Genomic DNA, 15,316 nt, shown 5'->3' with positions numbered 1-15,316 from the left:
TGCAGCTGTCCGTAGTCCTCGTGTACCTATTTGTCGTCCCTGTGTACTTGTTTCTCGCCCCCGTGCGCCTATTTGACGTTCGCATACAACGACGAAGGCAGATCATCGGGTTATGAAGTGTGGTTTGAGTGTACAGCGACGGGTTCCCACTTCGTCATCTCTATTTGAACGTCTCCAACAGTGTACACCTCCACTACCTTGACAGGGTCTTGATGTTCGTCTTTCTCGGGATCCCTGTTGAAACAAAGGCTTATTTTTTATATTACTACTTCTACTACTACTGCGGCGACTACTACTACTCTACTACTACTACTTCTACTCACAACTACTACTTCAACTACAACTACTACTTCGACTACTACTACTACTACTACTACTACTACTACTACTACTACTACTATTACTACTACTACTACTACTATACTACTTCTTCCACTATTAATCACACACATGAAAAAACACAACTTGTCATCCAACGCGTAAATTGTATTTTCATCCTACATACATACGTTACACGATTCGACCATTGTAAGCATGGTAAGTATTCTGACGCAAGGGACAGCGCGCATGTTTCACTTTTCGGCCATTGTAAGCACGGTGATCATGCAAATTCAAGGGACGGTACACAGGTTTAAACATTCGACAAGTATATACGCATGTTAAGCATGCTAATGTAATGGACGGCACACACGTCACAATATTCGTCTAATATAAACAGTATAAGCATTTTCAGTACCTATATCACCCCACTCGACCATAATAAGTATGGTAAAAGTCTTTTCGTTCAAGGGACAAACCACACATAACAATATTCGACCATGACAGGCATTGTAAGCATTCTCGTGCAGTGTATGGCATTGCATGTACATTACAAAAGTCGACGCAAGCGTGCGTCCGTGCGCGTGTGCTATTGCTGTCATTATCATTGTAAAAGTCTTTTTTTTTAGTACGTAAGGAAACAAGAAGTTCTCTCACTTTCCAAAGACGAGCGCGTCCTCCACGGTGTCGGGCAGGTCCTTGTGCAGGGTCTCGGGCAGCACGAAGGTCAGCAGGCCGGCCACCAGGGAGAAGGCTCCGAACACCAGCAGAGGCAACGACTTGCCCAGATGCCCTCCCATCTGGAGCGACTGGATCAGAGAGAACATTGTGAGTTAAGCACGTGGAAGAAGGCTCCGAACACCAGCAGCGGCAACGACTTGCCCAGATGCCCTCCCATCTGGAGCGACCGGATCAGAGAGAACATTGTGAGTTAAACACCAGGGAGAAGGCTCCGAACACCACCAGCGGCAACAACTTACCCAGATGCCCTCCCAGCTGGAGCGACTGGATCAGAGAGAACATTGTGAGTTAAACACCAGGGAGAAGGCTCCGAACACCAGCAGAGGCAACGACTTGCCCAGATGCCCTCCCATCTGGAGCGACCGGATCAGAGAGAACATTGTGAGTTAAACACCAGGGAGAAGGCTCCGAACACCAGCAGCGGCAATGACTTACCCAGATGCCCTCCCATCTGGAGCGACTGGATCAGAGAGAACAAAATGTGAGTTAAGCTGGAGGGAGCAGGCTCCGAACTCCAGCAGCGGCAACAACTTACCCAGATGCCCTCCCAGCTGGAGCGACTGGATCAGAGAGAACATTGTGAGTTAAGCACCAAGGAGAAGGCTCCGAACACCAGCAATGCCAAGACTTGCTCAGATGCCCTCCCATCGGGAGCGACTGGATCCGAGAGAACATTGTGAGTTAAGCACGAGCTACACCAGTTTAAAGAAGGCCGGCGACTGCTTCAAGGAACAGACGTCACAGAGAAGCGTCCACCTCACTCCCATGGACAACTGTGACGAAACCATCGGCCGACTTCGAGAGAGAAAGCGAGTTGTGGCAAAGACTTACTTGCCGAGGGCAGGCTGAGATGGTGAGCAAAACCGTTTGCACAGGAAGGAACGTGCAGACCTGGGAACCTCTGTTTTGCACTTGGACGGTATTCTCAAACAAACTTGGTGTATTGTCAGAAAAATGAGCGTACTCCACACAGCATTTGAACATCCATGATTCAAACATGGTTCACACGCGTCCGTCTCACAGTTGATTAAGTTTACCAATACATTTAAAACAAATGCTTCTTTCAATGTTGACTGATAAAAACTGTAATCATGTGTCAAAATACTGGATCGGCTACGGGATGCGCTTGTGAACAAAGGTACAGGGCCGGACTACCGGGGGGATTATGGGGGTTGCGCAACCCCCCTCCCCCCTAGCCTAAACATGTACCTCACTTATTTAAAACATTTTTTATTATTGTTTATTTTATGCCGTTTCATGCAAGGAGCGACCATTTTCCTATATCAGAATATGACCTGTACCCATCAGCTTCAGGGGGCGAAGCCCCCAGACCCCCACAAGGGGCTCTGCCCCTTGACCCCGCCAGGGGGAACATCCCCCTGGACCACCACTGGCAACCCCTCCCCCCACTCCCCCTCCTCTTAGCCTTGTCCGGCCCTGAGGTAGTCTAGGAATTTATCTCGTCGTATTTTTTTCAACTGACCGTGCCGATCGTATCATTATAGACAACCATGCGAACAAAATACGACGAGATCGTATTGGTTCCCAGGTCTGAGCAAGCCTTTACCACAACAGCACCTAACTCACCCACCGCTTCACATTGGAGACTAGAACACTATTACTGGTTAGCTGAGATTTTGCAAGAAACAAGTAGCTTCGAGGAACCTCTAGACTTCTTACAAGTGTCCACGGGATAACCTTAACCCAGCAGCCAACTCACCCACTGCTGTACATAGGAGGCCAGGATACTGCCCAGCCTGGCGAAAGCAGAGGAGGCCCCCATGCCAGCGCTTCTGACGGTGGTGGGGAAGAGCTCGGAGCTGTAGATGTAGACCAGGATGAAGCCCATGGATGACCCCAGCTTGCCCACCATGGCGACCACCACCGTGATCCACTGTAGGTCTGCACGCGGGGTGATGGAGGGGTGTTAAGGTAATGTTGATGGCAAGAGGGGACATACAATATCACATGCGCTCTCTCTCTCTCTCTCTCTCTCTCTCTCTCTCTCTCTCTCTCTCTCTCTCTCTCCCTCTCTCTCTCTCTCTCTCACACACACACACACACACACACACACATGCGCGCGCGCGCACACACACGATCACACACACACCCACACACACACACACACACACACACACACACACACACACACACACACACACACACACACACATTAACACAGAGACAGATACTGAGTTTGTTTACTGTTGTTTTTTGTTGAACCAATTCCCGAAGGCAGAGAGACTCTGAAAGCGAGGGAGAGAGAGAGAGAGTGAGCAAGAGAGAGAGAGAGAGAGAGAGAGAGAGAGAGAGAGAGAGAGAGAGAGAGAGACAGACAGACAGACAGACAGACAGACAGACAGACAGACAGGCCGATAGAGACAGAAAAACAGACAGACAGACAGACACCATACCATCAGGTGCCACCATAGTAGTGAGGACGCCCAGCAGGCTAGACGTTCCCCCCATCACCATGGCAACGGTGTGCAACCGTCGACGTCCCCAACGGTCCAGCAAGATCAGACACAGTCCCGTCGCGGGAAAATCCATGGACATAGACAGCAAGAAGTTGGTGAACAGGCCGCCCGCAGACAGCTGGTCCGCCGTGAAAGAAAGTCCGAAGTAGGCCATTGATACTGCGAACCTATAGAAGGCAGGTTGAACAGAAAGACAGGTTTTGATGAAGTGAGTATGTCGCCTAGGACAAATACATATATATACACAAACATATCCGAAAGCAAAAATCGTGCACGTACACACTCACGCACATGCACATACACATGCAGACACGCACTGGTGGACGCACGCACACACGCACCCCCCCCCCAGCACACACAATGCGTCTGTGGCTATCTATCGAAGAAAGTCGTGACTTCATACAGTGGAACCCCCATTTTAAGACCTTCATAAATCTGAGAAAATCAGGTCTTAAAAAGGAGGGAGTTTTAACATGGGGGTAAATGTACAGAGGTTAGGAACAAAACCTCTGAGACAACCGGGTCTTAAAAGGGAGGGAGTCTTAAATTGGGGGGTCTTAACAGGGGGTTCCACTGTCTTAATGTTCAGGAGTAGTATGGTCCAGAAAAGAGGATGCAACTTAAAGTGAAAATGAGAAACGTACAAACAGGAAAACGCCAGTTACCAACACTCGGCATGTGGTTAAAAATGCACACACTATTAACACTTTCAAAAATCTGCTGGACATACAAAAACTTATGACTGAGTCGCTTTATTTGTACGATAATTGATATTGAGTAAATACGACTTTGAGCATGTTAATATGATTGACCTGCAACAAATTTGATAATGAGATGGGACGCGAAAAAAAGCCGTGAGGTTTATGGATACCAATTCAGTCCCTAACCACCACCACTACTACTAGGCCTACTACTACTACTACTACTACTACTACTTACTACTACACATTTAGGAACAAGATGTGGTTGCTGCCAATGATCCAGACGCTCAGATTACTCACCCTCCAGTCGCCCAATGTGCCATGCTGATATTTCAAATGTTAACATTCAGGACAAGAAATGCCGGAGTGATTTACTGCAGCCGCAGGCGATTGACACGAGGTTCGGCGGGGCCTTGTGGGTAGGATGACGTGCTTTCAAGACTACTACCATAATTACCTTGTTGTATGTGTAGAAGAGAAGACCTTCCGTCATCCTAAACATGTGACATCCAACACGTGACACAAGCCCCGCCCACCTCGTGTCAGTCGCCGCTGTGGCTGCAGACACTTACTCCGGCATTTCTTCTTCTGAATGTTAACATTTGAAATATCAGTGGCCTTTGACTGACAGACATAAAAAGTTCGAAGGGGTCCATTTAGCAATATCTAGATAACTACCCGTTATAGCTACTCACCAGTTGAGAAAGAGAAGCAAGTTACGAATAAGCAAAACTCTATAGGTGAACATTCTGAAGAAATCCCTCAGTGGTCCCCCACTGCTGTTCTGCGCTTCATTGGCAGGTTTAGATACACCCCCGATGCCGCTTTCCTCAATCTTGCTGCTCCTGTCGGCATCTGATTGGTTGGTTGATTTGACCACGCCCCCGTTGCTATTGCTGTTACTACTGTCCTTGCTGCCGGTATCGTGAAATTCTCTCCAGTTCTCGGGGAACGTTTTACCGTTGTACTTGGCGATCTTCCTCAGGACCTTCTCTGCTTCGTCCATTCGGCCGTGCTTGGCCAGCCAGCGGGGAGACTCTGGGATAATCCTGCGAAGGAAAGGTAAATAATGTTTGTTTGATGATATGCTTATTTTTGTAAATGTTCTTAACTTTGGCAAAGGACTGTCTTTGTGACTTCCTCGTACAAATAAATCTGTTCTGCTATCTCAAGGGATAACCTACAGTGACGATGTCGTCTAACATACAACCCCCATTTCGCCCCCCCCCCCCCTTTTGCTACCCCTTACACATACTTATTTGTCCTGAAATCCAATCTTTGTTTTTTCACAACTTCTGGGACTTTCGTTGTGAGATTGGAATGTTTAATGTTCACATAAATGTGCGTGCACACGGGACTTGGAAACACCTCAGGATGGAGTTAAATTATACAGTGGCAATGTCTTTCAAGACAAACCGTCCTTTTTGATTGGCCATTGATATCCAGTCATTTACAGAAATGACTGATACAATTGTGATCTTCAAAAAGAAGCATATAAAACTACCGGCTGAAGAAACAGATAAAAGGTAACACACACACTTTACCAAATAGATCGGTATACAAGATTATTTTATTCACGAAATTAGAGCATTACACGATTCTACAAAATGGTGAAATTACAATGTATGGGTGAGGGTGAGGGAATTATGAAAATCACACTAACCTTACAAGAGAAGTCTGCACTTACCACCAAAATGAGAGCGCCAAAATGGCTGGGGCGGTACCCACTATGTTAATGAGGGCCCAATCCCGGATGAAGTATCCAATCAGATCCAGCACAACACCGCCAATCGCAAACGCCCAATGAATGAGCGTACCCACCCACAGCCGTTTGCTTGGGCCAACCATCTCAACACCTGGAAAAAGGACACAGGTCGCGTTCAGCGATATCAAAATATTAAGTCAATCTGCCGGCCTTAACCATGAAATTCAAAGCACTTGATTGGTTTTTGTTGTTGTTGTTTGGTGTTACGTGTGACTCCTAGCCATTTGCAGTTTATTCTGGTTGGGTGGAGAAAGGGAGGGAGGGTGGAAGTGTGAGCTCTTACGTTGGTTTTGTCATAGCGGTTAGCTACCGGACGTTTTATACTTTAAATAAAGTTGTCTAAAATGTGTCCAATGATCTCAATAAAATGACTATATGATTACTATATGTATTCAGATTACTCAAAATAATCAATGGGGTGTTCTTCCTTTCTTCCGTTCCTGGTGCGGTCTGTAAAGCATTAGCAGAGAATTACTGATCTCCCTTCGTCGGAGCGTGACGTTGTTATTGATATTTCTCTTCTTTTTACATTTAGCCAAGTTTTGACTAAATGTTTTAACATAGACGGGGAATGGAGACGAGGGTGATGGTGTATGTGCGTGTGTATGTATATGTATGTGTGTGTGTAGAGCGATTCAGAGAAAAGTACTAGACCGATTTTCATGAAATTTCGCAAGAGAGATCCTGGGTATAATATCCCCATACATTTTTTTTCTCTCGATAAATGTCTTTGATGACGTCATATCCGGCTTTTTTTTAAAAGTTGAGGCAGCACTGTCAAAATAGACCTCAATACGATTCCCTTTCTTTCCAGAATCAGAGTTAATAAGGTAATCGGAGGTCACGATTCGTTGTGGCACTCATCGCTGGCCCATAGTGATTGCTGGCCCGTAGTGATCGCTCAAAACGTGTTTTGATCGAGGTCACGTGAGTTAAGTAAATCACACGTGCTTAGCAAACACTTCCAGCGATCAGCAAGTAATCGGCGACGAAACGAGGCTTAGGTGTGCATATTTTAGAAAAAAAAATGGTATTATAATATTAATTATCAAGCGCACACTGCATAACATACACATCCAAGTTCGTTCCGATCGCAGGCTAAAGTCTATCGGTAGCGTGGCATTTGCTTCTTCTCGTTTTGAAAAGCTTGACTCCGTAAAAGGGGCTCTTGCTCTACCAATCCACTTACAAATTCCGAGAGGGTTATTTTGGAAAAACATATATTGCTTACTGAGAACAGCGACAGCCGTGAAGGCACCGGCAGAGCAAGCACCGTTGACGAACCGGACGACGATGAAGACGACGTAGCTGGCCTGCGGCGTCCATGATAGCCCTAGTCCTGCCGCCACGTAGATGACCACCGCCAGGTAGATGGTAACCTTGCGACCCCACCTGTCAAACAGGTAAAACGCAATGCTTATTAGCAGAGACATACATAGTGTGTCTCGGCTATTAGCCATTTGCTGCAACCCGGTCACCTCTACGAGGCGCTCAGAAAAAGGACCATTCCAAGAATGTCTACATGTAGTACGTTTATGGCTTATGGTGCATATTGGTCACATCGACGCACAGTTTGCTGTAGTCGACTTATAATCTGTGGAGGTGGGAGACGTGCTATTAAGACGTGAACATGCCTCCAATGGCTCAAGGGCCAATGGCGTAAAACTGCATTTTATCATCAGAGGATGTGACAGCGTCCTGTCCTCAATCTTAACACAGTGACTTGCGCTACTCTGTACAACTGGTGTATAATGTAAACTCTGTATGACATTACGATGGTTAACGGATAACTCACTTGTCACCGATAGCTCCAAAGAAGAGGACTCCGAGGAAGTATCCGGCCATCTGTGACGTCTGGGAGTGAGAGCCCAGCAAAGCGTCGTCACACACCATGTCGAACTGAAAGCATGACGGAACCATTGTGTTCTGGTTAGACTGGACAGGAAATGATGAGCCTACATTAGAGGTACAACAAGTAGGTCAACCTCAAGAAACACACATTCATTCAAACGAATAAGATTGTTTGATTGTTTGCTTATTGTTTTTCTTGCTTCTTTTTTTCTCTCGAGTACCCAGAAGGGTGGAAAGGGGGGGGGGGGGGGGGGGGGGAGTTCATGCGAGACTGATTAAGCATATCACTATCTGTTTAACAAACAAATAAACAAACAAGCAAAGACACAAACAGAACAAAACACTGAAGTTTACGCACCCTTCCGTCTATGAAAACACGCTCGCACAGACGTGCTACGCATATTCGCAATAAAGAAACAACACACGCTCACACACTACGCACACGCTCACACACACACACACACACACACACACACACACACACACACTCACACACACACACACACACACATATATACAAACACACACACACATACACTCACACACAGACACACACGCACGCACACACACACACACACACGCACACACACACACACACACACGCACACACACACACTTACCAACAAACACCCCCCACACACACACACATTTACACTCACACACACACAAACACACACACACTCACACACACATGCAACTTCATCTCTACCCCTACCCCACACTCACACACCCACACACACACTCACCCTCACACACACTCACACACACACACACACACACACACACGCACACACACACTCACACACACACACTCACACACACACACACACACACACACACACACACACACACACACACACACTCTCTCACACACACACACACACACACACACACACGACCCCCCCCCCCCCCACCAAACTCTACGTACCATCACACACCCCACCCTCGCATCAAAATGTACCTCAACAACAGCGGTGTTTTCAAAGACCGACGTGTCATACACAAAGTTCTGGCAGCCAGTCTTGGCCAGCACCATGCCGTCGTCGCTGCCATTGGTGTTGAAGATGCGACACTGGTCATAGGGGCTGTCTTCCCCGTCCTTCGTGTTGTTGGGGATGTAGTGTTGGATCAGGTGGCCGTGGTAGTCCGACTGCACTTCGTAAGTGTCGTTGGGGTAGGTAGGGATAGCGCATCTGGGTTTTTTTTTAACACAGTTTTATTCACACACACCCACACACACATACAAACACACACACACGTACACACGCACGCACTCACTCACGCACGCACGCACGCACACACGCACACACACATACACACACACTCACACACACACACACACACACACACTCACACACACACACACACACACACACACACACACACACACACACACACACACACACGCACACACACACAAACGACAATACACAAATGTCCGGGGTATCAGATTTAAACCGATAACATTTCTCTTGACAAAACATCCCTTCCCAGCCCTGGAACCCAAGTGACCACTGACCTGTGCCGCGGAGTGTAGAGGAGGAAAACGGCCATCAACATTCTGATGCCATGAGTGACGCCCAGTAGGTTGAGGATGACGTAGATCACCTTCTGGTACGGGCCGAACTCCCCGATCTGACGTAGGATTGCGTCAACGTTCATCTTGACACTAACGTCACAATGACTGGTGCTGAGTTTTTTGTTTTTGTTTATTGATGATTAATTTTTCTTTTTTTCTTGTTGTCCTCTTTTTTTCGTCTGCTGTTTCTTCTTCTTTCTTTCTTTCTTTGCAGGTGTAGCTGGCGTTGGTGTCTCTTTTTTTCTTCTCTTTTTACTTTCTTCCTTATTTCTGTCTGTTTTTTTTCTCTCTTTGAACTTCGCTCGCCTGTAGCTGTTGTCAGTTCTTGTGTCTTGGCTTGTCAGTTCTTCTTCTCCTTCTGTCTTCCTCTTCCGTATATCGTCCTAATGGAGCAACAAGTTTACATCTCGAAATAACATTTTTTTGCGATATTCAACAAAACCACTTGTGGCATTCAATTAATCTGGGCCCTATATTTGAGCAACAACAATTTATCTGTTATTTATGTCATTCAACAACTGTTTAACACTTGTTGCCTGTCGACTTTTTGCCATGCAACAACACATCAATTGTTCAATGCACTCTTGTTTGACAATGACAGAAGGAAATGGGCGTGCAACAAAGGTATAATTTGTGATGTGCACTTTTAAAAACAATTAATAATTCAGGTAAATGGGGATTGACCAACACTGGGCTAAAATGGCACTTATGGGGCTGTCACACTCTAGCGTTTTGGAGAAACTTATGTCTAGCGTATGAAAAGTAAAAAAATAATGTCAATACGTTGGCATACGTCAAAAAAAAGCATAAACATTCTAAATTGGACTTATGCATAACGTATTCATACCGTACGTCTAACTTATTAGAAACACATCACTAACTTATATACAACTTATGATAGCGTATCACAGCGTATGACCAGGGTATGTCTAACGGCCTCGCCTTATGCCCAACGTATGAGTAACTTATGAGTAACCTATGCGCAGCGGGCTCGGCGTTACAAGTAAGTTACTAATAGGGTATCGATAAGTTAGCTGTATGGTACACCTTCCTGCTGGCGTATCTCGACGTATCTCAACGTATCTCGGACGTATGAGTAAACTACCTGTAACGTATTTAACATATTCGTAAAGTATGTCTAGCGTATGCCTAACGTATGAAGCGTACGTCGGCATACGTCCACAAATTTTGAACATGTTAAAAAAATGTTTCGGTCTCAGCGTACAACAACGTATGCCAGCTTATGCCAGCTTATACCAGGGTGCTTTTAACGTATGCTACTTAGACCAAACCTACCCCTAACTTATGTCAAACGTACTCCAGCGTTTCGATGAAAATTCTCATAAGTTGTGTGCACACTGGCCCTGTCACACGACCGTTTTAACGCCTGCGTATGCCGACGTATGGGACATTTGAATAAGTATTTGAATAAGTACGCTGGCGTACGTCGAATACGTTATGGGTACGTTTTGTATACGTTAAGAGGACGCTGAAGCACGCTGGCATACGTCGTAGTACGCTGAGCACGCAGCAAAGTTTTGTGCATGCACAAAACTTTGCTGCGTGCTCAGCGTACTACGACGTATGCCAGCGTGCTTCAGCGTCCTCTTAACGTATACAAAACGTACCCATAACGTATTCGACGTACGCCAGCGTACTTATTCAAATACTTATTCAAATGTCCCATACGTCGGCATACGCAGGCGTTAAAACGGTCGTGTGACAGGGCCATCTTGTGTTTTCAGTCTTTGTTCATACCTTTATCATAACCTTGTGTAAAGGTCTAGGTCATTGAATATAGCTCAGTTGGTAGCGCGCTGGATTTGTATTCAGTTGGCCGCTGTCAGTGTGAGTTCGATCCCAGGTTCGGCGGAAATTTATTTCACAGAGTCAACTTTGTGTGCAGACTCTCTTCGGTGTCCGAACCTCCCCCCGTGTACACTACATTGGGTGTGCACGTTAAAGATCCCACGATTGACAAAAGGGTCTTTCCTGGAAAAATTGCTTAGGCACAGTTAATAATTGTCTACCTATACCCGTGTGGCTTGGAATAATAGGCCTTGAAAGGTAAATATGCGCCGAAATGGCTGCAATCTACTGGCCGTATAAAATTTCAGAGCGCCTAGAACTGTACCCACGGAATATGCGCGATATAAGACTCATTGATTGATTGATTGATTAAAAAAAATTCTTCTGTCACCGTAGGCTATGCGCATTCAGATATTGAAAGCTCTGCGTGCTTTCATCTCTGAAATTTGTTGATATCCATGAGTGGAGGGAATGCCTAATGGCGAAATTTAGGGGGTAATGGTAGGAAACTGCCAGAACTTTAATTTTGTTGGCCAGGGACTTCATGTTCACATTATTACCATAGCTTGACAAATGAATGTGCTACAATATACCAACTTTTAAGATATTTTCAATTACTCAGAGGCATATTTTAATTAACTACAGGCATCCTAAGGGGAAAAATTGCAATGGCGCTACAAAAATTCTTTAAAAAGAGTTTAAAACATTGACAACCTATTTTTCTACGAGTTATTATTTGCTGAATTCCATTCAAACAATGCATTTCTTCTATTTACCTGCTTTTAAACAGAATTTACAACAGACTTAGTACGGCTTTTTAATCTTTTTTTGCTTGTGTTTCTCAGAATAAAGAAGTGGTCACTAAGTTGCGAAACTCGCTCGTGACCTCATGTGAAAGTCAAGGTCATTGAAAGTTTGCAATCATATTTGTGTCACCGTAGACTATAATAATGCAAAAAATCAAAGCTGTGCTTGCTTTCATCTCTAAAATTTGTTGATGTCTATGAATGGGGGTAATGAAAAATGACGAGAGCGAAAATACAGGGGGTAGAGGTAGGAAACTGCCTGTAGATTCATTTGTTGGCGAGGGACTTGATGTTACCATTTTTACCATAGCTTTAGATATGAATGGGCTACAACATATCAAATTGAAAGGCTATTTCAATAACTCAGAGGCATTTATTTTACGTCTTTAAATGAAAAACTGCAATAGCTCAACACAAAATGCATATGAAAAGACTATAACACAATAAAAACCTCTTTCTACTGTACTTTTCTCGCAGCATTCCATTTATACAATGCATAACTTCCTTTTTCCGGATTTTCAACAGAATTTACAACCCTCTTAGTATGGATTTTTAATCTTTTTCTGTTTGTGTTATTTCGAAATACTGAAATGGTTACAACTTGTCAGTACTCGCCTGTGACCTTGTGTGACGGTCAAGGTCATTGAGTGTTGATAAACATATTTGTGTTACCGTAGGCTATAAGTATTCGAAATATGACACCTCTGCCTGCTTTCATCTCTTTAATGTGTTGATATGTATGAGTGTGGTGACGAGCGCGAAATTTAGGGGGTAGGGGTGGGAAACTGCCAGTAGTTTCATTATTTGGTCGGGGTTTGATGTTAACATTTTCACCATAGCTTCAGAAATGAGTGGGCTGCAATATATCACGTTTTAAGGAACTTCGAATAATTTAGAGGCAATGTTTTACTTCTTTAAATGAAAAACAGCAATAGTGATACACATTTCCTTCATTTTCATTTTCATTACTTTATTGTCCCATCGCTGGGAAATTCGGGTCGCTTCCTCCCAGTGGAAAGCTAGCAGCAACGGAGTCGCGCTACCCAGGTGTCTGCGTGTTTAGGTGTATTCAGCCACCTGCACTTATGGCAGAGTGACCAAGGTCTTTTACGTGCCATTGTGATGACACGGGGTCGGGACATGGCTTCCGTCTCTGGGTCTGCACATAAAGTTGACCCGTATCCGTCCCGGCCCGAATTCGAACCTGCGACCTTCCGATCACAAGTCCAGTGCTCTACCAACTGAGCTACCGGGCCCCCATTCATCTAAACAGACTCTATCAAACATTCAACACTTCTTGTACTGTTCTTTTCTTTCTGCTTTTCATTCTAACAATGTAAATCTTATATTTGCCTGATTATGATCAGGATTTACAAAAGTCTTAGCATGGATTTTTAATCTTGTTCTGCTTGTGATTGTTCAAAATATTGATATGGTTCCAAAGTTTTGGAACTCGCCTTTGACGTTGATAAAGGTAAATAGTCATTGAATATTGGTAAGATTTATTTGTGGTACCGGCCGTAGGTTATAAGTATTCAACATGTCAGAGCTCTGCCTGCTTTCATCTCTGAAATGTGTTGATGTCTATGAATGTTGGAAATGCAAAATGATAGGCACAAAATGTCGGGGGTAGGGATAGGAAAATGCCTGTAGTTTTATTTTTTTGGCCAGGGACTTTACGTTCACAGTTTTACATTAGCTTGAGAAATTAGTTGGACTACATCATATCAAATTTTAAGGAACTTCGAATATTTCGGGGCCATTTTCTTTACTTTTCTATGTGCAAAAAAAACTGCAATGGTGCGAAGTAAAATACATTTTAATTTCCATTGTTTTTAGTTCAGAAGTTGTTATTGTTGGCGACACTGTTGTCTAAAGATTGTATACTTTTTTGTGCATTTCGTAAGGAGGGGGGTGATGGGAGGGGGGCGGAAAGAGGGAAGGAATAAAAGACAAAAAGTGCGCCCTTACTCACGTTTACTTAGTTAAACGTTCCAATGACTTTATTTATCTAAACATTTAATTTTTGTCACCCGCTCACTATAGTGCATATTTTTGTTTGTACAATTATAGTCCTAAAAATGGTCAATACAAAACTAGCATGTTTTCATGCAACAAGTCTACACAGCAGAGCCAATATCATGTTGTTGCACAAATAGTCTGAACCACAACTGGTATGCAACAACTGTTTATCTTTCAAAATCAAATAATTTCTTGCCTTTTTGGATAACATTAACGCCTGGAAACAACGGAGGAACTGTTCATCATTGTAATCCATTTGCAGACAAAGAATTCTGTGATTTGAACCACTCATTTATGAATGCAGCCTTATCAAAAGCTTCCAGTGACGTTTTCTCAAAACCAGGTTTTTCGAGTTAAACAGTTGTTGCTATGTATGCATATCACTCCTTACTTCTTTTGCAGCTGTTGTATTGCACTCCTCACAAGTTTCTACCTGGAGTTTCACCTGTTATCCACTGAGTTGTCTTGGTCACTGCTTTCCTCTGTCTCTCACGGCTCCAATGCACAGTGTCAGAGCCATTCTGTTATGATCAGAGGCAACGGTATCGCGGTTCGCTGCGACGGTCTTCTGTGTGCGTTCAAAAGACTGTTCATGTCTTTAAAGTGAGTGAGAGTGCCTTGGTGTTTGTTTTAGACTAACGGGTGGCTGGGGGTTGGGTACTCACTTAGCTCATTAATCATTTGTGACTCGAGTGACCATTACAATTCACAGAGAAGGAGGATCATTTTCAGAAGATTGTGTCTTCAAACTTTACGAGTGATAGCAATGGAGAGAAGGAGTACATTTAGTAAGGTGTCTTATTAGTCTAAGTTTGTGTTCAATTTTATGTGGTACATTGTAAAAAAAAAGAAAATTAAAAAGAAAGAAATCCGTTCTAATCTTTCCTCGCCAGAATTTCAACCAATTTCTCGTGAACGTACTCTTATGTATCTGGGCCTGGATTCAATATACACGAGTACAGCACAACTTTGCATTGACTTGCAAACTTTACCGATACAAAGCGGCTTTACCTGTTGATCGGGAACTTCGTAACTTGCATCTTGCACTCACTTCGCCAATGTTTTTTTGTGTGTTTAAAAAAAAGTCTTCCTTGTTTATCATTGATGTGTATTTTAACCAACTGTAAGCCGCGTCCTGTTAAGCATCCGTCGAACATTATGTGAATGGCCTTCTGACCTGACAGCCAGGTTTTTTTTTATCGATGAGAGTAAAACGTGTGATGGACGCATACCCTTGAATTGGAAGC

General features: G+C 44.2%; 1 protein-coding gene across 1 annotated transcript; it reads right to left on the bottom strand.

Annotated features, from left to right (window-relative positions):
* Positions 1-83: 83 nt before the first annotated feature.
* LOC138962159 (organic cation transporter protein-like) lies at positions 84-15,212 on the bottom strand. Its single transcript, XM_070333886.1, has 11 exons — positions 14,461-15,212; positions 9,373-9,815; positions 8,815-9,046; positions 7,798-7,901; positions 7,234-7,394; positions 5,925-6,093; positions 4,933-5,286; positions 3,474-3,703; positions 2,780-2,961; positions 976-1,127; positions 84-234 (listed from the first exon to the last, which is right to left on the bottom strand). Exons 2-11 carry the CDS (start codon positions 9,513-9,515, stop codon positions 111-113), a joined length of 1,851 nt encoding a protein of 616 aa, XP_070189987.1. The 5' UTR covers positions 9,516-9,815; positions 14,461-15,212; the 3' UTR covers positions 84-110.
* Between the last annotated feature and the right edge of the window lie 104 nt (positions 15,213-15,316).

This window comes from Littorina saxatilis, linkage group LG3 (genome assembly GCF_037325665.1).
Source record: "Littorina saxatilis isolate snail1 linkage group LG3, US_GU_Lsax_2.0, whole genome shotgun sequence".
Lineage (NCBI taxonomy): Eukaryota > Metazoa > Mollusca > Gastropoda > Littorinimorpha > Littorinidae > Littorina > Littorina saxatilis.
The sequence above is the reverse complement of the archived record's forward strand: the minus strand, read 5'-3'. Positions and strand labels throughout refer to the sequence as shown.

Coding starts and splice junctions, on each gene's coding strand:
- LOC138962159 (XM_070333886.1), bottom strand. CDS start 9,515: ATGAACGTTGACGCAATCCTACGTCAGATCGGGGAGTTCGGCCCGTAC. Junction 2,962..3,473: donor TACTATGGTGGCACCTGATG/GTATGGTGTCTG, acceptor CCCCGCGTGCAG/ACCTACAGTGGATCACGGTG. Junction 1,128..2,779: donor CCTCCTATGTACAGCAGTGG/GTGAGTTGGCTG, acceptor TCTCTGATCCAG/TCGCTCCAGATGGGAGGGCA.